Here is a 25,906-nt window from a genome sequence, read left to right as displayed (position 1 = left end):
AGGAAGGGCACGTGTGCCCTCAACACTGCAGGATAAACAGGAACCCAGGGTGCTTCTTGTCCTCTGTCAGGTCTACTAATCACCCTGAGGGCTTTGCCCTGAAAGGTCTTCAAGGACCACATGCTGTAGCACACCAAATGTCACTAAGGTGACCTGGACACTGAGAGCTTCCTATGGCCACCAGGATGTTAACAAGGGAGGAATGCAACTATCTGGAGCAGGGAATAAATCTGGAATTAAGAGAGTCCAGCTGCACTATTCAAAAGCAATGGTAAAGTCCCAGAAGGTTTATTCTACTTCTACCAGAACCAGAGCCCTGCACAAATCACGCCTAACTGCAACATCTATAGCATGGACTCCTCACACGTCCCTGGGGGGGGAAAGCAGGAAATCAGTACCAGGCAGCGAATTAGTAAGAGAGATTTGCTGTGACAAGCACATGAGAAAACGATGGCACGTCTACAATAGGACAGCAGAGTGTACAATGCCTGAGGAGGCCATGGGCAAAAAGCACAGTTCTCTTCTGCTCTCACAGACCGTCCATCAGCCCAGAGCTCTTAGAGGTGACTGGGGAGACAAGCTGGACACATCTCAGGGACTGGAGAACAGTCACACACAGGCAAAGCCAATACCCACCCAAAGATGAGCAGGTTCTTCTCCACCCGGAAGCACTCAGCTCGGAGGTAGCGCCTAGTTTTGTCATTGAGGCGTCTGGACCTCGTGGGCCTTTCATCCGAGTCACTGTCTAGCTCGGAGAACTCCATGAGCTCATCCTCCTCAAAGGAATTGTAGTGTTTGGTCTGCTTTCTCACTCGAGGCCGGTCGATCACTAAGCTCTCCTAGAAACAGACAGGGCAGCTGGTGACAGAGGCCTTCTTTGCTCTATCCCCATCACAATACACACGCATATCCTGTGGCCAGTCCTGGGTCCTGAGGACACATCCGGTAGAAAACCACACTCGGCCTCACCCTCCAGCAGGAAAGGCTCTTCCCAGTACATCTGTGATGCCCATGACAAGCAGAGGGGATTCTCGGAGACTCACTGGAGATGGCAGGTTCCCCCAAACTGCCAGCGCTGTCGACCACCACCTGCTGTTTCTGCAGCCCTGCTAGCAGAGCAGGTATGGCGAGCAAGGCCCCCCCAGTGCCCAGAGTGGCGGTCTGCTCTTGCCAAGAAAGGCTGCATGACACACCCCAGCTGTTCGGCCCAGCATGCAGAGGCAGCCTGCACTCTGCAGACAGGAGGAGCTGGACCAGTCACCTGCTCAGCAGCTTTCTAAAGACACACACATTTCCCTTCCATGGGCACGAACTGCTACCCTTCTGTCTTTCACTGAAGACATGATGTCCAGCCCAGGATCCTCTCTCTGCTCATTCCTGCGGCTCCCCTGCCAGAACCATCGCCTCTTTTAACAGTTCCCATTAGCTCCTGCTCCTTATCCTTCCCCCCGTCCCCTGCACCTCTTCCCAAAGCTCAGCTCAGCTCCCGAATACGTGTCTGTGTAAGCCCTGATACACTGTAGCGTCATCCCTGCTTCAGTAACCTTGCTCCCCGTCCTGCATGCTCTGGCTGCTTCTAAACGTCTCTAGGACGAGCTTTTGCTCCCCGCCCTTCCCCACCGTCCAGCACACAAGGTATCTTCTTGATTGTGACCTGGTACAACAGGTGTTACTGAACAGGTTACTCAAGGGACTTCAGACTCCTCCTACTGAAGAGAAGAGGGTGGACCGGGCCAGCTCCGGTGACCCCACGGCGGGGTTAAGGCTGGGTGCTGGTTACCGAATCAGCTAGCTATGCTTGGGGACTGTCTCCCGGGCTTGTGGATCTACAGTTCAACAGCCACCAGCGAAGACAAGTAGAAAGGGATGTGTGTGCATCCTGGCGTGAGGTGACAGGGCCAGGGATGGAGGAAAGGGATGAGACAAACATGTACGGGGTGCCTCCCCATAGGCTGGTCAGGTGTGTTCACAAGTATTATGCCAACTCTGCAAGGGGACATCACCACCTCCCTTTGTCCCGTGTCTTGCTCACTTATCTCAGTGGGGCCAAGTGCCTTGCCCAGAGGCACACAGTCAGAGGCACACAGATATCAGACTCTGGTTTTGTTCCGGGGCTAGTCTCTTTCTCATGTTCAGAAGCAGAAGAACTCAAGCTACTGGGAGAATGGAGGGGAGACCAACAAACCCCTTCCTCCTGCTTTGTCTCCTCCAGAGTATCTGTCATAGGCGAAGTTTCCTTTACAGAAAGTGTGGAAGCGGAGGTGAGACAGTCACACGCCAAGGATGGGATGCTGGCTTGGGTCAGAGCTAAACTTGACCTGTGTGTGGCCAGTTCCAGTTCTAACTGCCTTTGTCAAACTTCCCGGGTGCCCAGCCGACTGCATGGTCATTTAAAAATTTTAACAGTGAACATCCATCAGGCTCTGTCTATGCGTCAGGCATATTTTAAGTATGCTACATACAGCAGCTCACGTATGACCTAAGGCTCAGGACTGAATAATGACTTGAGCTGTTTGGGAATTTATGGTCCTATGAGACACACAGAAATTGTGATGGAATAGAACATTCTCGGTACCGTACCTTTTCATTCTTTGCTTCAGTGTCCAATTCAGCTATTTTGGCCCATTTCTGCCAAAAGTTTGGGTCATCTAAGGAAATATCTGTCCTGTTTCCTGAAGCCACAAAGCTAGCCTGTGGAGATGACAAAAGTCAATAAACTGCACTTGAACAGAGTACAAACTGGTAACACCACCTATGTTACTGCAAACGTACCAGAATCTCAAGTATGCTCTAGCTGCCTTCGAAACCAAAACCCCTAACAGAGCCTCCCAAATGAACTTGAAAATCTCAAGTCTGATCTTTTCTGCGGGCGCCTGGGTGGCTCAGTGGGTTAAGCTTGTGCCTTTGACTCAGGTCATGATCCCAGGATCCTGGGATTGAGTCCCGCATCAGGCTTGTGCTTGGTGGGGAGCCTGTTTCTCCTTCTGCCCCTCCCCGGGCTTGTGTCCTCAGTCTTGCAAATAAATAAAATCTTAAAAAAAAACTGTTCTTTTCTAAAGATTGGGTATGGAAATTACAAATTCAATGATAGCATTTTTTGGAACTGAAACTTGGAAGCAAGAGAAAGCCCCTGGAACACAATGGCAATGTGTCACTTGATGTCCAGTTCCCTGCGAAAAGGCTGCTTCTTCCAGCTTCCCTAGATAGGATCTTTCTTTCAGCTCACCACTTTCCAAGTGATTGCTACAGGAAGGGCACCGAGTTGGGCAGTGTGAGGTGCACTGAGATGAGGGGCACCTGTAACGAACGCACAGGCTGTCCCACTGAAGAAGTCCGATGTAAGTCAATCACACAGGCCACAAAGCTCCTGAGCCTGTGGTCAGAGACCTGAGAGTGATCTGGTGTGTGGTCTCATTAGTTAAATCCGAAATCCAGTGAGCTGAAGGGCAGAGGAAAGGGGCATGTAGACTAGCAGATGGGAATCTAGACTAACAGCTCTTTTCTCATGGAATGAGCAAAAACACTTGCTTCAGTTTGGAGAATGGAATGTTCATCGGAATTGCAGGGCTTGGACAGGGGTCAAGGAGGGCTCTACGAGGAAATGCAGAGGAGCACTCAAAGATGTCAGAGCTGTCTTTGTGAAGAGTGAACAGTGCAAAACTGTAAACCAAGGTGTCTTTCCTGTCTGCTGAAGATCAGCTCCCGAAGTCAGGAGTGCTGTTTTCTTTCTATATAGCTTGTAGATAATCTCAATGGTTTGATAGAGAGAAAACAAAGCCTGGCCAGTGAAGATCAAAGAATAGCTTTCTCTCTGCTCCCACTCCAAACACATGGACTCTGGACAGAAGGTGTCATACCTTGGCGAAAGTAGACCCTTTCCCTTCGGACTGGATGGTGATGGTGTGGGTTCTTCTCTGCAGAATCTGGTCTATGTCTTCTTCACAGAACTTGGAGCCTTCATCTTCCTCATCCATCAAAGCTCCGTAAGCGCCTTTCCGGAGCAAGTCCTCCACCTCCATTTTTGAGAGCTGTTGTACCTGGACAGGTCACCAAAGGCTACTCACAAAGCGGAAAATGCACAGGAGAGAAACAGCCTCAAATCTGGCCTTCATGATTCAGTACACACTTCCTCCATTAACCGCACATGTCAGAATAAAGATAGGGGCTACAAGTTTTAGAAAATTAAAGCCCAGGGCGCCTGGGTGGCTCAGTGGGTTAAGCCTCTGCCTTCGGCTCAGGTCATGATCTCGGGGTCCCGGGATCGAGCCCTGCATCGGTTGGCGGGGGGATGCCTCTGCTCAGCAGGGAGCCTGCTTCCCTCTGCCCGCCTGACTGCTTCTCTGCCTACTTGCGATTTCTCTCTGTTAAATAAATAAATAAAATCTTAAAAAAAAAGAAAGAGAGAAAGAAAGAAAGAAAATTGAAGCCCAGATAAAGACCCTCAAGAAAACCTTGGGGAAGGCAGGCAGATAATCCCCGATGGGGAGCTCTGGAATAAAAAGCCAGTACATGACCCAGTGGCTCTAACATTCCTCAGGACATTAGTTACTATCAAATGTCACAAGTCATTGAAACTAAGTACCATGAAGAGGATATATTTAATGTTTTGAGTCTGTATCTTTAAAAACCTCCAGATGTACTAAACGAGCTAAAGAATGATGACTTATTCATTATTAAATAAATACATGAGTATTGGAAATGATGTCATTTCTCAACTAAAGAAAGGATCCTGTGCCAAGTGTGATCCTCTCAACTGCTTGTTGAAAACAGGAAATGGGAGTTCAAAACAACCTTTCCTGGTTCTCATTAAGAATCTGGTTCTCTTTCTATCAATCACAAGAGGGAATTCCATGACTCCCAGCACTGGTAACTTGCAGTATTATACTTAGCAACATATGCACGGCTAAGAGGATATAAAACATCTGGGCTGAAGATAACTCATTTAGAAGGTTTTAATTCCCAACCTTTGATGCCCTGAGTCCAGAGATTAAGGACATACTCTGCTTTGTTGGCCTAAAATTTAATACGATTTAGGAATCTTAGATGCAATTTTTCATCCCCGTGGAGGGGGAAAGAGATTTTATTAACTGCCATATTGCAAGCTGCTAATTTATTCATTCATTTTTTTCACAGACCATCATGCATTGAACATCTTTAATATGCCAAGTGCTGTTAAGGGCCATGTGGGATACAGATAAAATAGGTCCCACTATACCCTCAGGAGGCTCAAAGTCTGGAGCATATGGTGACAAGAGATATTTAGAGTGTTAAGTGTTAAGATCTACTGACTTCTAACGGGCACGGTTGGAAACTCTGCTCACTGAAACGTTGCTGCACGTTGGGCGATCCTACCCCATCACTGCGCCTACAGATTTCCTTTATGCCCCTGTAAAATGTGGACCACTGACCCGGAATTACTTTCTGCTGTGGGGAATGACTCAACAAAGACATGTGACCTGACTCCATTTAGTGAACTTGAATCTCCAAACAGCTGGAGGAAGGAAGATTCCAGAGGGGCCCCGCTGTGTGATGAGTGCTTCTTGGGGACCCTGAGTAGGTACTGTCATACTCACTCCATTGGTGCTGCCCTTTCGGTTTATGTCCTGAAGAACAGCCTTGTCCAGGCCCAGCTTCAGGCTGGCCTTGTCAAACATTTCCCGCTCGTAGGAGTTCCGAGTAATGAGACGATACACCTTCACGGCCTTGCTCTGGCCTATCCGGTGACATCGGGCCTGAGCCTGGGAAGGAGGGAAGGTCATACACATCATGTTACCAGATATAATGGCAGCAGCCCAAGGAACAGGGAAACACTTAAATACCACGTGGTGTGAGTGGCTGGCTCTCACAGTTATGAGTCATGGGACGAGTTTTGGAACAAAATTCACCCAGATGTCAGCTGCCCCTTCAAACTCACTCATTTCTTCACACCATTATTTACTAAGTGACTACCATATGCTGGGATAAAGTGATGAGAAGGACAAGGCTTCCCACCCTCCCCAGCTTGCCGTCTGAGCGTAGGCGCTCATTCCCAGGATCCTGTCCCTCTCTCTGGGCAAATGCTTCAGAGCTAGCAGCAGCACTCTCTCATTTTACTAGAAATAAATTCTCACACAGAGACAACAGTAGAGAAAAGTAGAAAGATCTCTTATGGACAATCATTTCTCATCTCTACCATGCCTCCACCCTCTAAGACTATTATGAAACAAATCCTAGTGATCCTAGGGTTTCATCTTTATGTACTTAACGTATAATTTGAAAGATAAGGACTCTGGTCTTTGCCACTGCCACACTTCAAAACATGAACACTTGGCAGGAACCATCTCATCATCCCTGCTTATCTCACAGGCATATTAAGTGTGTTTGTTTGGATCAGGATGTAAATAGGGCCCATATGTTGTAGCGGGTTGATAGGTCTCAAGTCTCTTTCAATCTATAGACACTCCTTGCTTTTTGACCTCTCCCTTTTTCAGATACAACTTTGAAAAAAAAAGCTTTTATTTATTTGAGAGGGGGAGAGAGAGCACGAGAGTGCTAGAGGGGGGAGGAGCAGAGGGAGAGGGACAAGCAGACTCTGTACTGAGTGGCTAGAGCCACTATTTCATGACCTTGAGATCATGATCTGAGCCGAAATCAAGAGTCGGACGTTCAAATGACTGAGCCACCCAGGCGCCCCTCAAATGCAACTTTTTTGTTGGAGAGACCAGGTTTCTGTCCTCTAGTTTCTAACCATCCACATTTTGCCACCTGCATTCTGGCTGTGTCACTGAACAAGTTCCTATGTTCCCTGTATTTCCTCTAAACTGGGAGCTGGACATCTTGAGACTTGATCAGGTTAAGATTTGACTCTTGGCAAGTGTTTCTTGGTGGTGTTTGAATTTCCATCAGGAGGCATATGATGTCCGGTTGTCTTTCTCTGAGTGATAATCATTGGCTAGATCCACTATTTCATTAGGGGTTATAATCCCTCATGAATTTTTTGGTTCCCCTGATGTTCAGTTCCTGCAGAAAAGACAAGCTACATGCCCGATTCTTTATTTATTTTTTAAAGATTTATCTATTTTAGAGAGAGACAGTGAGAGAATGTACGAGTGGGGGGAGGGGCAGAGGGAGAGAATATCCAACCAGACTCCAGCTGGGTGTGGAGCCCAACGCGGGGCTCGATCCCATGAGTCACGAGATCAGGACCTGAGCTAAAACCAAGAGTCGGACATGTAAGTGGCTAAGCCACCCAGGTGCTCCTTCTTTCTCTTCGTTTAAATCAGTTTCCAAAATAATATCCTCTGAAAGCGACCAATGAAGACTTTTCTATTTATTTTTTAAACACCACAATGAGGTTATGCACTTAAATAAACATGCTATGTTTTATCCCACTGCCGTTATTCTTTTTCCTGCGGGAAATTTCAAGTTGGCTCCTGAATTCTTGTGACATGATCCAGTTGAATACAAAAAGGAGCATGATGAGAATAAACTCTGGTGTTAAAATGGATTTGGAGGTATCCATATAAGTCCATGGTTACAGGTGGGTGTGAGCGCGTGCACGCGCGCGCACACACACACACACACACACATATACACGTAGAAAGAAATAGATATGGACAGGCTATTTGTGTTTGCTTTCTGGTATGACATGTTCCATGTTCCTACTGTAGATTTCCTGCCCAGACCTGGAGTCGGCCATGTTCTTCCTGGGAGTCCTGATTTCTTTCAGTGAGAGTCTGGATGCTCCAGAGGTGCTCCTTGTTATTAGGTAGGTCATTGTTTCTAGGCTGATTCAGAAGTGTGTGTGTGTGTGTGTGTGTGTGTGTGTATAGTGTATACAACCATGTGCATATATAAGACAAAATACATAAGATCATACCATTATTTGTAATCCAAACCTAAAAGCATGGGATTCTAACTTTACCAACCACACACCTGTATCTCTTTCTAACCAAGTCAAAAGGCTCAATTCATAACCATACCAGTATCATTGTTCATTTGATTTATCCCACAATTTATGTAACAGTCTCAGAAAAACTGTATTATGATGATCTCCTCAAAACATAATTACTAAAAACAGTGCAAGATTTTTGTTTTCCTCCTCTCAGGGTTATATCCCACCAAGTATGTACGCTCAAATTACAGTGTTTTAAATACACAGTGGCAGGTAGGTTTCTTTTTTTGCCCAGTGGTAGGGTCAGAAAATGTGAAACTACTTTCTATGTAATACAAGATTGAGGAAATGGGTAAATATACTGAGGAAATAGGAATTAGGGTTTTCACTGTTGAAGAAGGAAGTTATAAATCCATAAAGAAAAAAAAACCTAGAGTAACTGTGGTATTAGAACGGATCTGGAGAGGTTTCAGCATTAACTCGTGGCTAGGTGTATGTCCGTGTGGATATAAACATACACATACGTACAGGTCTAGAAACAGATATGGATATATGTGTGTTTATAGGTTTATTATACATGTGTATATATACACATACAAATGAATGCATATTATGTATCTACGTGCATATATTCTCTGTGTGTCTGTATTCTAGGTATGTCCACCAAATGTGCCTAGGAGCAACAGTATCTCAGTAGCAAAGGCCATAACTCACTCCCAGATCTTGGTTTCTAAATATATTCTCCATTAAGACAAAACCTAGGCATGTGAGAGAAGTAGTTAATCCCAGGGCTGGGGGCAGAAAAAGTACAGGACGAGCCCCAAATATATTATTGTGATAGAACATAAGGAAGTGGGCAAAGAAGGATGGAGACGTACCCAAATAACACCATCGACTTGAAGAGGTTTACCACTGGCTACGTCCAGGATGATCTGAGTATCAAAATAAACATAGTAGTGGAATATAACCCACTGAATGAAAAAAGAACCCATGAGTACATGATGACATAAATAAATGGGAGAAAAAAGGGAAAACTTTCTTATAGTAGAATATGACTAACAGAGTTCGAGTAACAAAGCTTAGAAAAATATTTATTTATACAGTCTCGAAGTATCTCTCCAAAATTGCTTATTAGTTTCAAAGGAAAAACAGCAACTTTATAGTGGAGACATCTGGTAGATACCCATTAACTAAGATATCCAAGTGCCTATTAACACACAAACAGACATCATGTTTCTCCTGATGTGATATACTGAGAAGGACATATCACTTCAGTGGTTATTACTCAGCCCGAATCCAATCCTGAGGAAATAAGAAACACAGAAGGAGGGATAATATTTAAGACTGGCCTGTACTCCTTAAAAAAAAAAAAAAAAAAGGGTTGTAAAAGAAAATGAAAGACTGAGGAACTCTTCTGACTCAAGAAGACTAAAGATATGGGCAGTAAGGTGATGGGTGCTCCTGGACTGGATGGGCTTCAGGCTGGGGGAAGAGTGCCTATAAAGGACACTGAAATAAATGATAAATCTGAATACGGACTGTGGATTGAAGACCATTTTCTTATTTCCTGATTCTGAGAACTAAACTGTGGTTAAAGAAGAGAATGTCCTTGTACTTAGGAAATACACATCAGAGTACTTGGGGGGTCAACTTACTCTCAAATGGTTCAGACCAAAAATGGTGTGTGCACACATCTGTTTAAGTCTACGTATGTACTCAGAGAGGCAGGGGAGCAAGAGGGCAAAATTATAAAGCAAATGGGGCAAAATGTAAAGAGTTTGTGAATCTGGATAAAGGCTATACTGAATCTGCAAACTGAAATTATATCAAAATGAAAATGTCAAAAATATTAAATAAAACATTTGAAATAATTTCTCCCTTGGGGTTACACTGTCCCCTTGATATACAGCTAGATTTAATAGTTTCATTTTGCTTCTGCATTTTAAGGACTGATTCCCACCCCCCTACACATTAATTTAACCATAATGAAGGGAATGGGAAAGAAGAAAACCAAACCAAGTAACTTTGGAAAATGGTATTTTGATTATATACCGCAAGACTAATGACAAACATACAAAAAAAACCAACCCACTACTACCGTCCATTATATGGTGGTAAATTTATTTATGTTTCACAGAATATGGGTTAGGAATTCTGCAATGACTTTATGTACATACTAGGATTGAACAAATGAGTAAATATACTGTGTTATTATGAGACTGAAACTTCTCACAGTCAGAGAAAGGAGTTAAAAGGAAGGAAGAGGGGAAGGCTGGAGTGAATCCTGTGTTGTTGGACTGGAATCAGCACCCACTGAGGGTAGACAGATAGGAAGAAGTAAAGATGTGTGGCGTAAGTGCTTGTGTCAAGTACATATACGTGCATATCCTAGCTCTGTCTGCTCAGAGAGTCTAGAAGCTAGCAGCAATGGGCACGCCTAGTAGCCAGATCTTGGTGGCTAAATGCCATTCATTTTTTTTTGTTTGTTTGTTTTAAAGATTTATTTATTTGAGAGCGAGCGAGTGAGCAGGGGGAGGGAGATAAGCAAACTCACCACTGAGCAGGACACCCATCCCAACACGGGACTTGATACCAGGACGCTGAGATCATGACCTGGGTTAGACGCTTAGCTGACTGAGCCACCCAGGTGCCCCTACATGCCATTCTCGCATGAAAGGAATCCGTGATCCTTGGAAGAACTGTCAGTTTTACGGCTGTGGCAGGAAAAATGCAACAGGAGCCTGAACGTCGTGTGGGGCCAGAAAGGAAGTGCTCAAAAACTGATGAGGGCATGTTGAAAGGACACAGGAGCCAACCGGAAGGAGCTCCTAATGACCAAGTATGAACAATAAAATAAATAAGGAGAGTAAGAGATTATAAGCCATAAATAAAATGAGTCCATACTGGTATAAGGAGATAAAGAGGGAGAAGGAGCTGTTCTCTATAGGATTCCAATTAATAAGTGTAAAGGAAATGACAGAAATAGAAAATAACGAGGAGCCAAACCCCATGGTAGTAACTGTTGAAGGCAAAACCACTAATGGATGCTAAAATTAACAGGCAAAAGTATGGTGAGAAACAGGATATTTACAGAGTCTCAAGATATCCCCTCCCAAGATACTAATTAAGTTTCAAAGTAAAAATAAAATAGTTCCTTTACAGTGAAAAAACCTGGCAGATACCACCTTGACCAAGTAATCAAGGTTAATATCACAAGCAATAAGATGTATTAACCCATATACCCCCGAAATGATGCACTGAGAAGGACAGGACATCACTTCTATGATATTCTTGCTGAAAATGCATAACCTCAAATCCGATCATGAGAAAACACTGGGTAGACACAAACTGAAATACAGCTGGTCAGAATGCTTCAAAAGTGTCAAGGTCATGAAAGGTAAGGAAAGACAGGCTCTGTCCCAACTGAAGGAGGCTAAGGAGTCAGGATTTCTAAAGGAAATAGGAGAACGTGCATTGGATCCCTGACCAGAAAAATAACATTTCTAGGAAACTGAAGGAATATGAATATGGTCTATAGATTATTGCGTCAATGTTAATGTTCTGGTTTCAATAATTAGGCTATGATAACATGAAATGTTAACATTAAGGAGAGCTAGGTGAAGGGTCCTAGAACTCTGCAGTATTCTGCAACCTTTTTAAAGTTTAAAATGATTTCAGAATAAAAACTTTTTAACTTTTTTTTTTTTAATTGTTTCTAATTTTCTGAACGCTCCCAGTGTGGAGCCCAGCATGGGGTCTCAACTCAGGACCCTGAAATCAAGACCTGAGCTGAGACTAAGAGTCGCATGCTTAACTGATTGAACCACTCAGGCACCCCAGACACTAAAGTTTTTAAAAATTAATTTTGTTTTATAATGTTATAAAATACTTAGGGTGCTTCCACAGTCAAATATACAAAAAGACTTGTTTGAAAAAAGTAGCTTTTATCCCTGTCACTTCCATGCTGTTCCCTCACTCCCCCTATAGGTAACAATTTAAAAATAAAGCGTTTTTTGTTTGTTTTATCTTTCTTTGGGAGGCAGGGCAGAAAGAGACAAGACACACACACAGCTTTTTTTAGATAAATGCTAGCATGCTATACATACTTTTTCCACCTTATCCCCCCCAACCCAAAAACATACTCAAGAGACTAGACACATTCCTCATTCTTTTATGAAAGTTGAACATAACATGGCTTAGTCAATCAGTCTTCTATTGCTAAACAGATAAGTTGTTGAGCCTTTGGCTATTATAATTAGTTGTCACATCTCCTTTCAGTATCTTTAGTGGCAGCAGATCTATTAGAAGATTTGATGGGAGTGATCAAGGTAATAATATGGCACGTGGAACGTGTAAAGCATTATTAATATGTGGCCACAAGTACGGACATTGATTTTCTTTCTCTGGTTCATCTGATGTTGAAGGTAAATTACAAGAGGGAGTTTAAGAAATGTTCTGAGCACAGGTCCAATACAGGAGTGCTGCCGACACCACTAATTACCTTCCTGGTATCTACATTCCCTTTATACCTCACTCCCAGAACCCTGATCCTTGCAGAGGGCAGCAGCCTGTCCACTGGAAACCATTTCCAGCCTCCCAGGGATGATGAGGCACACCCTGGACGGTAAGACACAGCAGAAGTCTATGGGGATATCTGGGAAAGTTCTGCTCTCCTGAGGAATGCATCACAAGCTCCTTCCCTACCCTTCCTGCAGTATCCATCTCGGAACAAAGAGGATATAATTCACATTCCCTGAGGATGCTGGAGCAGAAAGACAGAAGGAATGTGGGGCTCTGATGACATCGTAAAGCCACCTTACCTTGGACTACCCATCTCTAGATTCCTCGTTAACGGAGAAAATCATACCTGTTTTGGGGGGGTGGGGGACACTGTCACAAGCAGCTAAATGACACCAGAAGATACATATATGCTCTCCCAAGAGGACTTACCTGAACGATAAGAGGAGGAGTCCTGTCACATTTAAGATACTCATCCTTCCACAGTTAACCCCCAATGGCAGTCCTTACTTCCCTAACCAGAACTCACACACAAAACAACATGGTAAACGGAGGAACGCTCAGAACCAGGGCAGCAGCTGAGATGACGTGCAAACACGACCCTCAGCAAAGGCCCCAAGGATGGGGCGGGGAGCACCATGGGAAAATTCTAGAGCGCTCGTGCTCTCCCGCATGATGTGCCGGCTCAGGGTTTGTTCTTTACGATTTAATATGTTTGAAGTGAACAAAGACAGGCCTACAAGAAACAAGCAGTGACGTTCAGAAAATTAGAAACAAACAAGCAGGCACAGATCCCGGTGACTGCAACGGGAAGAGGTCCGGGGAGCAGCTGAACTGAACAGCAACAGATTTCAAACCCGTACCAGCCCTCGACTTAGCTATTGTCGATTCCAAATCCAGAATGTGGAATAACCTTGTATGATCACCTAAAAATTAAAGAGCTCATACAAAGAACCAAGCATAATGTTGACTCCTCTCCTGACCCTTATTTACTTTTTCAAATCATGACCTACATTTTAAAAGTACGTTTTCTCTAATACTTTATTTACAATGCTACTTAGTCCTCAGTGAACATCTGTGTCTCAGAGAAGACAAAAACAGCGGCCTGAGCCTGACCCCATCTAGCGTGCTGGCATGGCTTCCCAGCCCACCTTCTTTGCCCCAATATTTTATTTCAGATCCAGCAATTTTACATCTCTCCTGGCACTCTAAAAGTCTGCATCCACTGGCCAACTATTGTTGCAAAAGAGGGCCCAGCGGCTCTCCCTGCAGTAGGAATCAGGGTGGGCTGGGTGCCCTCCCTTAACCATCTCTTCAGGCCTGCTTTGGAACAGAAGTTTCTGGCTCCAAATTTGTTCCTTTGGGAAAGGCATGATCCTCTCTTAAAATGTAAACATTTTTGGGAAATAGCACAGATACCTGCCCTCTCCATTTCTACTGTGTGACTCAGTTTATCACCCAAACCAAAGTCCTGAGCACTGCTCTCTCCCCAGGGCCTGGCCTCTGTCTAGGGCTCAGACAGTCAGAAAGTCAGCCAAGAGCAGGCTGAGCGCAGGAGAGAAGCGTTAGTAGCATGGGGAAAGGGTGCTTTGGGGCAGCCAAAAAAATGGGGAGTGAAAAGAAGAGGACGTTGGAAGGAGAGGCAGGACTCACTACCTGCAGCCGGTGGTGCGTCCTCAGTGCCCTCTCCAGCTGCCCCAGGGGCGCCACCTATGCTTATTTCCACCCTCTGTTCCCTTGGTCTGGAACATTCTTCCTTCTGATCTCAGATTTGAGATGCTACCCCTCACTTGGGTCTCTGCTCAGATGTCACCTTCTTAAAGAAGGCTTCCTAGACCACGCTCTAGGACAGGGCACCGACCGCCACCATTCTTATCCTTTGAGTCGGTTTAACTTCTTCGTAATGAGGATGGCGATCTGCAACTAGCTCATCTAGTTTTCCTTGTCAGCCCACTGAAACGAAAGCTCCATGAGAGCACTAACCACTGGTCTTGCTCACTGCTGTGTCTCTAGCTCTGTGAACAGCGCCTGGCATGCCCCGGTGTTCGGCAAATACTGAATGCACAGACCATGAAACAGAACATTCAGATTCCCAACCTTCTTCCAGCAAAAGCAAAGCCAGTGGAGTCTAGCCCTCCGAGGTCCGGGCCTACATACTGTTAACAGGGTCGGTGCCGGCAATGCGCGGCCATGGAGGAAGAGGCTAAGGAGACTGCCAAGTTTCCCTTCTTGGAGCAGTGTGTCAGGTCCCTGGGAGCGGACTGTGGAAGGGGCTCTGGCTCCTCAGGGGGGATTCCCTCTCCCTTCCCAAATGCTGTGGACAGGCAGCTGTCGCACTCCCCTGGGGCTGTGTCCTCTGCCAGCAGCTCTGCTCCCATGCTTTCTGAACCCTCCTACCAGGGACCTCATCAACAGGAGGGACAGGGAACCGTACGGCCCTACCACGGTGTCCCTGAGCCCTTTCCGGCCCTCAGGAACTCTGGCAAGACCAAAAAGTTCCCAGAGGAGCATCTGAGGTATCAGAGGGCCATAAGAAAGTAAGGTGTTGGTGGCCTCTGTGAGGGGACGCGTGGTAGCCTACTACTCCCACAAGGCCGGTCTCTGCCCTCACAGCTAGCAGTACTGCTGGCTTCCTGCAAACCAGAAGAAAAGAAACCCGCTTTTCACTGCTCGTTTTCATGCTCAGGCTACAGTCAATACCCTTTACTATTTCTTAACCTTGGTGCTCCGGGAAACCTGACGTACAAGAACTGGCTCACAGCCATGCCTCCCGAATGAAGGCGAGAAAGGGCGAACTTACGCTCTGGATTGTCTTATATGCACTGAAGCTAACACAGACACATTCAAGGTCTGAGGGAAGACGTGGCATTTACCGGATACCTCTAGGGAAGATGTGCCTGTTAAAGGGACCTTGAATTAGTTCACCTCTGAGACGGGTGTGGTCCTTTGGTGCCCCCTGATTCTCTCTTTATCCCTGAGTAGTGCCTGGTTCCTATCCCAGATCCTAATGAACTTCACTGTTCTGGAACGGGGGACAGGGAGCTGTGGGAGGGAAGTGCTGCCAGGCTCACAGAGCAGAAGTCCGAGGTCCTCATCTTCGTGCTTCCAGAGGGAGTGTCTGTCTCAACCCTCCTTCTCCCTGTCCATCTTCCAAATGGAGGAGATGGACTGATCAGTGAAACCGAAGTGAGCGCCTGTAGACTCGCCCCTTCCCCTCCTCTCTTGAGGAGTGCAGACGCTCTTCTATGAGTGGCAGCCCTGGTCAGTGGTGGCCTCTGTCCGCAGACAGCCGCCAGCAGCTCTCTGTGGGTCCCCTCAACCTTGGAGTGGGGGCGGGGGCAGCCTCTGTCCGCAGATGGCGGCCAGCAGCTCTCTGTGGGTCCAGTCAACCTTGGGGTGAGGGGGGCGGCCTCTGTCCGTAGACGGCCGCCAGCAGCTCTCTGTGGGTTGGGTCAATCTTGGGGTGAGGGGGGGCAGCCTCTGTCCACAGACGGCCGCCAGCAGCTTGCTGTGGGTCTGGTCAACCTTAAGGGGAGGGTGTGTAAGTACAGGAGTCTGAGCGAGCCTCATTCTGGCTACAGGTCAAGCTGTGTCATCTAATCCACCTTCACGGTTGATTAGAGCTATCTTTTTTTTTTTTTAAGGATTTTATTTATTTATTTATTTATTTTAGCGAGAAAGGGAGGGAGAGAAAGATCTCAAGCAGACTCTGCACTGACTGTGGAGCCCAACAGATCTCATGACCTTCAGATCACGACCCGAGTCAAAATCAAGAGTCAAGACACTTAACCGACTGAGCCACCCAGGCACCCCTACAGATCATCTTCTGATCCTCTGTTGTACATGTGTCTATTTCTTAAATGGCTCAGATCTAGGCATGGGAGAGGGACAGAATTTACTGGAGTCCTCAGGCTCTAATGAGACCAAAGGAAAGAGCATAAGACACCTGATATCATTTGTTTTATGAAGACCTAGATTAAAAAAAAAAATCTTAGTGATTCCTAAGCCTAATTCTATCCCCAAAGCACAGAGAATCCCAGCCATATGATCAGAAGAAAACGATGAATTTGGACTGACATTTCAAAAAATAAAAGACAGCTGCTTCTAAGCTACAAAACTTTTACATAAAAATGACAACAGTGTACAACAGTAACAATAGTGAAAAAGCACCAGAAAAGGTGTAACAGTGCTGTCTGACTTTCAGCTGAGTTCTCAGAGAAAGGAGCTATGTTCTCCAGCCATGGAAGCTCATTTGTCTGCAGACCTGCCTCAGGGACTCAGGCCTACTTAGCTGAGCACAGCCTCCCCTAATCAGATTGGCTTCACTTTCAAGGCCCTGAGAGGGTCTGCCTTCAATCAGTCAAGAAACAGCTTCCCAGCACTGGCACTGCTTGCCCATGCGGGCCTCCCTGGGGATATCCATGGACTGTACCAGATCTTTTCAGGCTGTCTGAGACCAGAGTGAACACTCACATCTTCTACCATCTGAACTGAGGCCTCTGGAGCATTGCTGAAATCCCACTAGGGTAGGGCGTAAGACCCTGTTCATAACGAGATTCATTTTTCTGTGGTCCTGATATTTACATCAGGCAGAACACACCTCAATCTACACACAGATAAATGTTCTGTGCCAAGGCCACCTCCCAAAAGAAATACAATCATCTTCTATCAGAGCAAGACTTGTGGTTCTTTAATAACCATAGAGAATACAGATAACTAAAAGCTTTCACTCGTTTTATGGAAAACATTAGATTTTGTACATACGTCTGAACAACTATGTGTAAGTAAACATGATGTAACTAAAGAAGGACAGTACCAGGGAACAGTCCGGTTAAGTTTTCTCTTAGGGTTAGGAATACATTTCACGGATGTTCACAGCTGAATTTAGCTGAAGTGCTGGGGACCACACGATGGTCTCATGGTCCCAGTGTCCAGACTCTCTCCCCCACATCGTATTTACGGCACATGGCATGAGATACGTGGCAGGGAGAGCATGTGCACTGAATGTGCACGGTTCTGGGGACAGCCTCCAGCCCTCACGCTCCTCCCCAGGCCAAACAAGTACGCGACCTTGCTCCGTCTCTGTGGGTGACTCAGAACCACACTGTCCTTTCTCTATCGTGTCCTCTTCACAGCCCACCAATCCCACTCCCCATTAACACTGCACTGATCTGACTTCCTTGCCCTAACATTACTCTTCCCAATTCTTTCATTTCTACCCAGTCTGGCTGACATTTCAAAAAAAAGGGGACAGTTCCCTCTAAGCCACAAAACTTTTACATAAAAACAACAACAATAACAACAGAGCAAAAGGCAGGAGATCTAGAAGACTCGGTGGACAGTCTGGGGGCCCACGAGTTGAGGAATTTTCACTCTAGCTTGGACGGGGACTGCTACTGCAGTCATTTACCTTCTCTCATTTGCCTTCTGCCACATTCCTGGTTCAAGTTCCCACCCTGGACGGCCCGGGGTGCTGGTGGTCTTTGTTTCTCCACCGAAGCTAAGCATTACGGCAAGTTCAGAAACTGACTCAGCAGACTGAAAGCCTCACACAGTCCAATTTCCGTCTGACTTTGCTGCTATTCCTGTTATTCATCTCGTGCCAGCTCCCCAGCAGTGGACATTAAAAACAGCTTTGGCAAAGCTTCTTCCTTCTTCCCAGACCCCGATTCCGGAGAGCCCCACCCTCCCTCTCTGGCTGCTGTGCCTACAGAGCCATCACCTCCGATGACTTAACCTTCCCCACCAGGCTCCACCATTCTCGTCCTTGCCAGATCCATCTCTTGGCCCGGGCACCTATTCGCAACTGGTCACGTCCAGGATTTCACCAGGTGAAGCGCGGTGATCCCCAAATCCTTGTCGTGACCATGACCTGCCTCCACATGCCAGGTACGTGCTTCCGATATCCATCCTGGAAATTCCTCCAGGCATGCCTTGCCATCATGGGCTCAAACTGGCCACCTAATTTCGGCTTCCCATTCTCCCAGGTACCAAGGCTCATAGTCAGGGGAGCACGGCAAAGGAGCACAGAGCTTCACAGGTTTTGGCAAGGACTTAAGGGAGCATCTGCTATAGTAAATATTTTAGAGGTTGTGGGCTATGGTCTCTTGTGATAGTCAACTCTGCCACTGTAACAGGACAGGCACCTGTTTGGGTGTGGCTGTATTCCAGTAAAACTACTTCAAACCGCTTGCCAACAGGTGATAGCTTCCCACCACGTGGTCAATAACACCATCCTAATTAGGTTCTCGCTAGTTACCTAGTCAAATATTAGTTTTTGCTTATTTTTAGGCCAGTGTTAAGTACATTATTCTTTTAAAAAGTGGTTATTTATTATATCTAGCAACTCACCTTTGACCCAAATATCCCTTCACCAGTAGAGAGGCCTGACGGGGAACTAGTCGTGTCCACTGATTTTCTCTGAAGCTGGACGCTGAACACAGTGCCGCACAGTTTGTTTTACAAATGATTTTTACCCCCTGAATTTTAGCCAACTGTCACCAATTTAATAATTTAATTACTGCCATTTTTTCAATAGTAGACTGCTTTCTTCAAACAAAATCTTATTTGGAAACTCATTAAATGAAAAAGGCAAAGCAGAACGACTGTGTGAAGTGGTGGGCCAGGCAACAGCTCAAACGCCCCCAGCTGAGCTCCTCTGCTTGGCTTGCCGTCCCTCACAGGGTCCCCTGGGGGGGAATCTCCTTCAGGTTTGTGACACAGCAGCCTCTCCACATCTTTCATCAGCCCCCTGTATCATGGAAAAGGTTTTGAGCTACCCACCCCCTCCCCACTATACACTCATAATCCTAGTATTGGCAAATATCCCACGATACAATACATACTTAGGGTGAATTCATCATTCATGAAAACGGATGTCAATCTAGAAACGGTATTCTTGACAAGTCAGAATCTTTCTGGCTGACATAGTGTCCAATGTGGCCAGAATGCCATTGTTTTTACTGTGAAGCAGGGTAGACGGAGAACTCTAACCCGGAGAACTGTTAGCTCTGTCATTTTCTTGCTTGTGTATGCTTACTTTTAAAACTGTATTAACTCCAATCTTTACAATAATCTTAAAGCCAACAATTATTTAATTTGGTTAAAACTAAAAAACATGTCAGCAAATTCTCTCGATCGGGCACACATAAACTCTAGCATGCAGCACTGAGTTGAGAGCAAATGGAGGAGGGAGGGTGCCTGTCACCCGGGCCAGGCAATGGAATTTTGGGTTATCTGTCTCCTTTACTATACAAGATGTATGACCATCTAAGAAACCAACCAGTGAAAATGCCTGAATCACTCTATTACCGAGAATTAGAGAACTAGTTAGGCTTAACATTTTTCTTTATGTCGGTTAATAAAAATAAACAGTAGTTCTATTCTATATTTGGAGGCTACCACTGTGAAAAACTATGTGGCTTAAAGCAAAATGAAAGAACCACTCCCTGATTAGTGGGAAAGGTCAACATTGACTTTCATTCAGTTGACCCCTGCCCGAGGCCCTAAGCCTGCTGTCCTGCTGACAGCACAGTGCGAGGAGGGCAGATGCTCTACAGCAAGCCGGGCCCCGTCGGGATGTTCTCAGACACAGGGGCAGCTAAGGCAAACAGCAATCATCCTAGTGGTTACCTGCAAGTCATTTTGTGGGTTCCAGTCTGAATCAAATATGATGCAGGTATCGGCGGCTGTGAGATTGATGCCCAGGCCTCCCGCTCTGGTGCACAGAAGAAAGACAAAGCGGTCTGAGTCTGGCTTACAGAACCGGTCGATGGCTGCCTGGCGCAGGTTTCCCCGTACTCGCCCATCAATTCGCTCATAGGTGTATCTGAGGGGACCCAAACGAACGAAAGCCCAGGTGTTAATCATACTTCAATGGAGAGCAGCAAACAACTCAGGAAGCTGTTGACCCGCGGCCTTACATCCCTCACTTCTAAATTTGGACTAACCGACAGCGGTCTGCGAGGAATCCCTCCCGTCCGTACGGGCAGCAGGGTGGGTGCCTAAGACTGCACTGTAAAACGTGCCCCACCCCCCAAAGACAAGCAAACAAAAAACCAAACCAAACCAAAAATAACAGCCATGAACCCACAGCATGAGCAACTTAATCTCCAGTATTTCCCAGTTATTATTTGTACTGAATCTAATCATAAGACCAGGAAAAGCAAGTAAGAGCCTCAAATGTCTACTTTAAGTACTGCTCTTAAACAAGGACTTGAAGTTCAAGTCAGTGCGTAGCTGCTCTGGGGTGCCGTGAAAATATAAGCAGACTGCACCAACAGGCAGGCCTTGTGCACCTGGGCTGGTCATTTCTGGCCCATCCGTTCTCCCGGGCAGCACACTGCCATGCGCAGAAGCCACAGGAAGGTTTCTGAGCTGTGTTGGGGGCGGGGGGACAACAACTGAGGACTTTTTAGAGGGAAATAAGATGGGGAAATGAAGCGGACTATCATTAAGAAGGCACATACCTGTGTGGAAACAAGGGCGAAAAGCATGGTGGGGGAGAGGGTAAAACGAAGGAGAATAAAACTAAAACTGCTATGGGAACGTACTACTATCTGTCCATTCAACTGAAGTACACAGACGGTAGCTTTATCAAGGAATCATGTGATTAAAACAGAATTGAAACAGAGTAGCAACACGGAGAGCTGTAGACATCGTATTTTCTTATTTACCCTAACGATGAACAGATTCACAAGGGGATGTTACCCTCGGCCCAATCTGACCACCAAGCAGGAACTGGTTGGTAAAGTAGAACTAAAAGGAACATTGTGAGTAAAGGACCAAGTCGTCCTGGACCCAACGGCAGTCAAGAACATGGATCCTGACAAAAACCTTATCAGTAGCCCACAGTTTGGGAAATCAGATTCCTAAGACTTCAGATAAATAACTGGTAAGAGAATAAGGACAGACACTCTAAGGGTAGATGACTATGATGCGAATGGCTCTAGAAAACAGAGTGTGGCAGTATAATCTTGATTTCCTCGAGAAAAAGGAAAATCCATGTAAAGAAACCAAGGAAATAACATGGAGAGAAACAAGACCAACTCAGGCTCAAAAGGGACATGTACAAAGCCAAGAACCAAGTCCGAAAAAACACTGTCTTTTATAAAGCCACAGTGCATCAACACCTGGAATTACAGGTGTAGATTTCCCCCTTTTCTTCTTTTTTAAATGCAATAAGCTCAAGCATAATAATGTGGGACTACAGTAGCATGTAAACCAGGAGGCAGTGACTTAGAAAGGAGACTAGAATGAACTTGTGTCATGAGACAAAAGCGAAGGGCTGTATGTCTGGATTCCATAAAACCAGAAGGGTAGTTAGAGACAATGGTCATTATCATTACCAAGAGCCACAGCAGTAACATCAGCAGCAAGCTCTTCGGCGTCAAGCTCTGTGCCAAGGCACTGTGAGACACGCTTGATATGCACCATCCCATTTCCGTCTCATGATGACTCTACGGGCTGGTTTTATTGTTATCCCCACCGTACATTCGAGGAAACCTCAAAACCAAAAACAAAAGCTCCACAAGCAAACTAACTTGCCCAGCCACCGAGCAGGTGAATGAGTTAAACTGAGACCCATCTGACTCCAAGTTCACATTCTTAGCCAGTCTGCTGTACGGCCTTCATACCGTACCCTACACTTCAATGTAGGAGGATGGAAAGACTCCCCTAAAAACTTAAGAGAAAACTAAAGATAAACAAGAGACATCGGTAAATTTAGGAAGCTGTCAGTCTAGTGGAAGCTGGAAGAAACTATAGGCACCGACACGGTTTTGGTAAGCCAGTACACTGAGATCTGTACTGGGCACTCAGGAGTTTGGGCACGTGGGCGATGGCATGGAAGCAGCACAGGATTTGGAGTCAGGGGACAAGGCTGAGATTCCATTAAACAGGAGCTGCCACCACCCCCACCATCACACGTGCGAACAATTAATGCTAAAGGCGCAGAGGACCCAGCAGCCATCACACAGGAGCTGGATGCCCACGGCTCGAGGGAGGCAGGGAATCAGCACAGCTTTAGGGAGGAGGAGAAATCAATGAATAGTGATGCTAGAGCTCAACCCAGGGAAAAAGTTCCCATACAATCAGAGGGTTTTGCCAGCTATGATACAACAGTTTTAGAAACTGCAGGATGACTAAAGCATTAATTCTCATTTCTATTACTTGTTCAGTTTTGAGGGAGTGCTCTCAAAGAACACAAAATCCATCCCATTATGTGAATTCTTTTAAAATGTTCCTCACCCCCTCCTTTCTGAGCCAAATCCCTTGGCTATGCCCTCACCCCAGTATGAGAATATGGCATGAAATTAAACAGGAACAAAACCAAACTGACAGCTGGAGAGGCAACGGGGCTCAAGAACAAAGAAAATCTTGAGGGCTAGTAAGTCTGAATGAAGAAATCAGACATCAAAAAATTCTCCACACCACACATCAGTGCAGCAATTAACCCTCTGCGTCAACTACATTTTGAACAAAGTCCCTGGGAGTTTATGTGGCTCATCAAACTGTAATTCTCAGTCACTGTCAAATTTCAACAAGAAGCAGGTGGCAGTCTGGAAAACCTGTGTGCTTTGTTTTGGGGAGGGGGGCGGTGACGCGCTTTTGGCACAACAGGAAATGCTAACCTCAGAAGGCCTGAAGGGAAATGAAAGCTTTTTCATCTCTCAGCAATAACTAGCTGGAAAACATAAAGAATTAAACAAATAAAATACCACTCACAACAGCCAGACACAGACAGAATACTTAGGATTAGGCTCAGAGTAAGAACTATGCTGGACTCGGAACATGACTCTAGGTACCATGCTGCCTTGCTCACTGTGTCCCTAACACCTACAAGGTTCTAGGCCCAAGCAGATACTTCATAAGAATTTACTGAGTCAACAGTGTATGTAAAAGATCTGAATATGTGCAGTGAATATATCAGGTTCTTCAGTTTGGCAAAGATGTCGGTCCTGTCCTACTAAATGTGAAAAAGCCCATCAAAATCCCAACAAGTGGATATATGTACGTACAAATATGCATATGTGTGTATACACACGTATTTTTTTCTGTAGTTAGGGACTATAGTCAGGGAGAGATTAAAAAAGAGTAATTCTGAAGTTTATCCTCAATAATATAAGAGCAAAGGAATAGAAATACTGATCAAAAGAAGACAAAGGTTAATAAACACACACCAACATAGATAGTAACTATATTTTATGGATAGTGTTTTATATGAATGGAGGAAAAGATGTACTATTTAATAAAAAATCAGACACATTTGGAAATAAATTAGATCCCCATTATATATCACTTACCAAAATTGCAGAAAGACTACAGACTGAAATGTAAAATAAAAGGCAATCAAAGAAATCCAGTTAAAGATTCTCAGGTCAGAAAAACTTATTATTCAAGGGGTGCTTCGGTAGCTTGGTTGGTTAAGAATCTGACTTGATCTCAGGGTCGTGAGTTCAAGCACCGTGTTGGGCTCCATGCTGGGCATGGAGCCTACTTAAAAATTTAAAAAAAGAAAGAAAGAAAGAAAAAAAGAAAGAAAGAACGAACGAACTTAATTCAATACTGCAGTATATCCAAAAGGATCAGGCATTGGTGGTACCAGGTAATCCTGAAAATGGGGATGCAAAGAGTCTGAAACAGAGGAACTGGCTGAAGGTCAAGTATCAGCCTATAGATTCCCCCACCCCAGCCTCAAAGAGGGTAGAAATAGAAGACCTGTACTGTGCTGTACCCCATGAGATACCAACTACAGCTATTTCTCTCCAGCGCTTTCCCAACAATCGGCTCCCAGTACAATCAAGTTCCCATCCTCCATGCAGAAGAGAGGGAGAGACGCCCTGACATACAGACATGGTGGTCCAGCTAAACGGACAGTGTTCACGCACAGGAGGGAAGCCTCTGACCCGAGTCACGGGGGCTCTGCTTCGGGGACAGAGTGGGCAGGTCCTCACACGCCAGCCCTCTAGCAAGTAACAACCACAAATGGACAAAATACAAAAAACCGAAAACCAAAAAACAAAAAAGCCACGAATGAAGAGAAAAATCAATCTGAGGGCACTGGAGAGTTGAGGCAAGAAGGCTGATTATGGAGAGGTCCAGACACATGCAGGTCCAGCCAGAGGGGATGCCACTGTCACGGCGGCAGAAGCGCAGGGTGGCTGCCCTTCGGATAAACAGCCACTGTCTTTCGGACCAGACGTGCCAGAGGAAGGAGTCTGGGGCAACCAGGACTACCAGCGGGGAGAAGGGATCTACAGAAAGCAGAGACACGGAGATGGTACACCCCAAACTCTGGCTCTAGACTCTATCGAAGACTGGCTGACGTCTCCCACTCGCACATGACAGAAGGCTGCCTCAGCTCAGGCCGGAGCTGCTGCTGACCAGACACTGACAGGAAGAGCATGCTGAGTCTCACCTAGTTAACTGCCTCCAAGTAAAATTCACCCTCTTTGCAACAGCAGAACAGAATCCTGAACGTCCACAAGAAAATATTCACAATGTTCAGGGGAAACCCCAAAATTATGCAATGAAATTGTGTGAAGAAACAGGAGAAATGTGACCCATTACTGAGGGAAAAGACAATCAACAGGTGTCACATCTAAAATGTTATAATTAAAGCAGCTATTATAATTACACTCAGTGAAGGAATGTACGTAATAAAGAAAAGACAGGAAATCACAGCAAAGGAACACAAAGGTCAGAAACACGAGGAAAGCTTAGAACTAGAATACAAGCTTTAAAATACGGAAAGCACTGAAGGGGTGTAGTAACAAGCAGGGCAGAAATGACTTGAGAACAGAGTCGGAGTGCCGGAAGACAGAAGAAACAGACTGAGACAAATAAAAGAAAAAAAGAGCTTATGGAAAGTGGAACAATATGAGAAGGTCAAACATACAGGTGATTGGTGGCTCACGAAGAAATAAAAGAATGGGACAAAAGGGAAAAAGAACCTGAAGGAATACTGACCAAACCCTTCAAAGCTGGATGAAACATAAACATGTACAAATTTAAGCAGCTCACTGAAATCTGCACAGGGTGAAGGCCACACATTACAGTCAAACTGATTTAAGATAAAATCATAGTAAAAAAAAAATCATAGTAAAACAACATATTACGTACAGGAGAAAGAGGGACATAAATGCCGGCAGACCTTTCTTGTCAGAAACCATGGGGCCTGAACACAGTGGAGTAACATTTTAAAGTGCTGAAAGGAGAAAAAAGGCAAACCTAGAATTCTATCATGAAGGGGACACAAACAAAAAGAAAAAAAAAAATGACTTGGAGAAAACAGACACTGTAGGAAGATTAAAAAAAAAACCAAACAACCCTCTATAATGATATCTCAGGCAGACAATGCATCTATGCATCTGTGAAACAACCACTTAAATGCTATGAAAATTGGAAATTTAGAGAAGAAATGTTCTAGGAAATTAAAAATATAATTACATAATGAAAACTTAGGGGTTAAAGGGGGAGGCCAGAGTACAAGAAAGAATTCCACCAGAGGTGTAG

At 45.3% G+C, this 25,906-nt stretch overlaps 1 protein-coding gene across 1 annotated transcript in view; it reads right to left on the bottom strand.

Annotated features, from left to right (window-relative positions):
* CHD6 (chromodomain helicase DNA binding protein 6) overlaps positions 1–25,906 on the bottom strand; it is a 195,986-nt gene that overhangs the window by 50,449 nt on the left and 119,631 nt on the right. Inside the window, exons 20-24 of the mRNA XM_080813272.1 lie at positions 20,024–20,219; positions 5,574–5,738; positions 3,858–4,037; positions 2,581–2,691; positions 637–839 (exon numbers count right to left, since the gene is read on the bottom strand). Coding sequence (XP_080669398.1) covers positions 637–839; positions 2,581–2,691; positions 3,858–4,037; positions 5,574–5,738; positions 20,024–20,219 — 855 coding nt within the window. The remainder of the gene's footprint in view (positions 1–636; positions 840–2,580; positions 2,692–3,857; positions 4,038–5,573; positions 5,739–20,023; positions 20,220–25,906) is intronic.

Source organism: Martes martes, assembly GCF_963455335.1.
Source record: "Martes martes genome assembly, chromosome: 9".
NCBI classification, from domain to species: Eukaryota; Metazoa; Chordata; class Mammalia; order Carnivora; family Mustelidae; genus Martes; species Martes martes.
The sequence above is the reverse complement of the archived record's forward strand: the minus strand, read 5'-3'. Positions and strand labels throughout refer to the sequence as shown.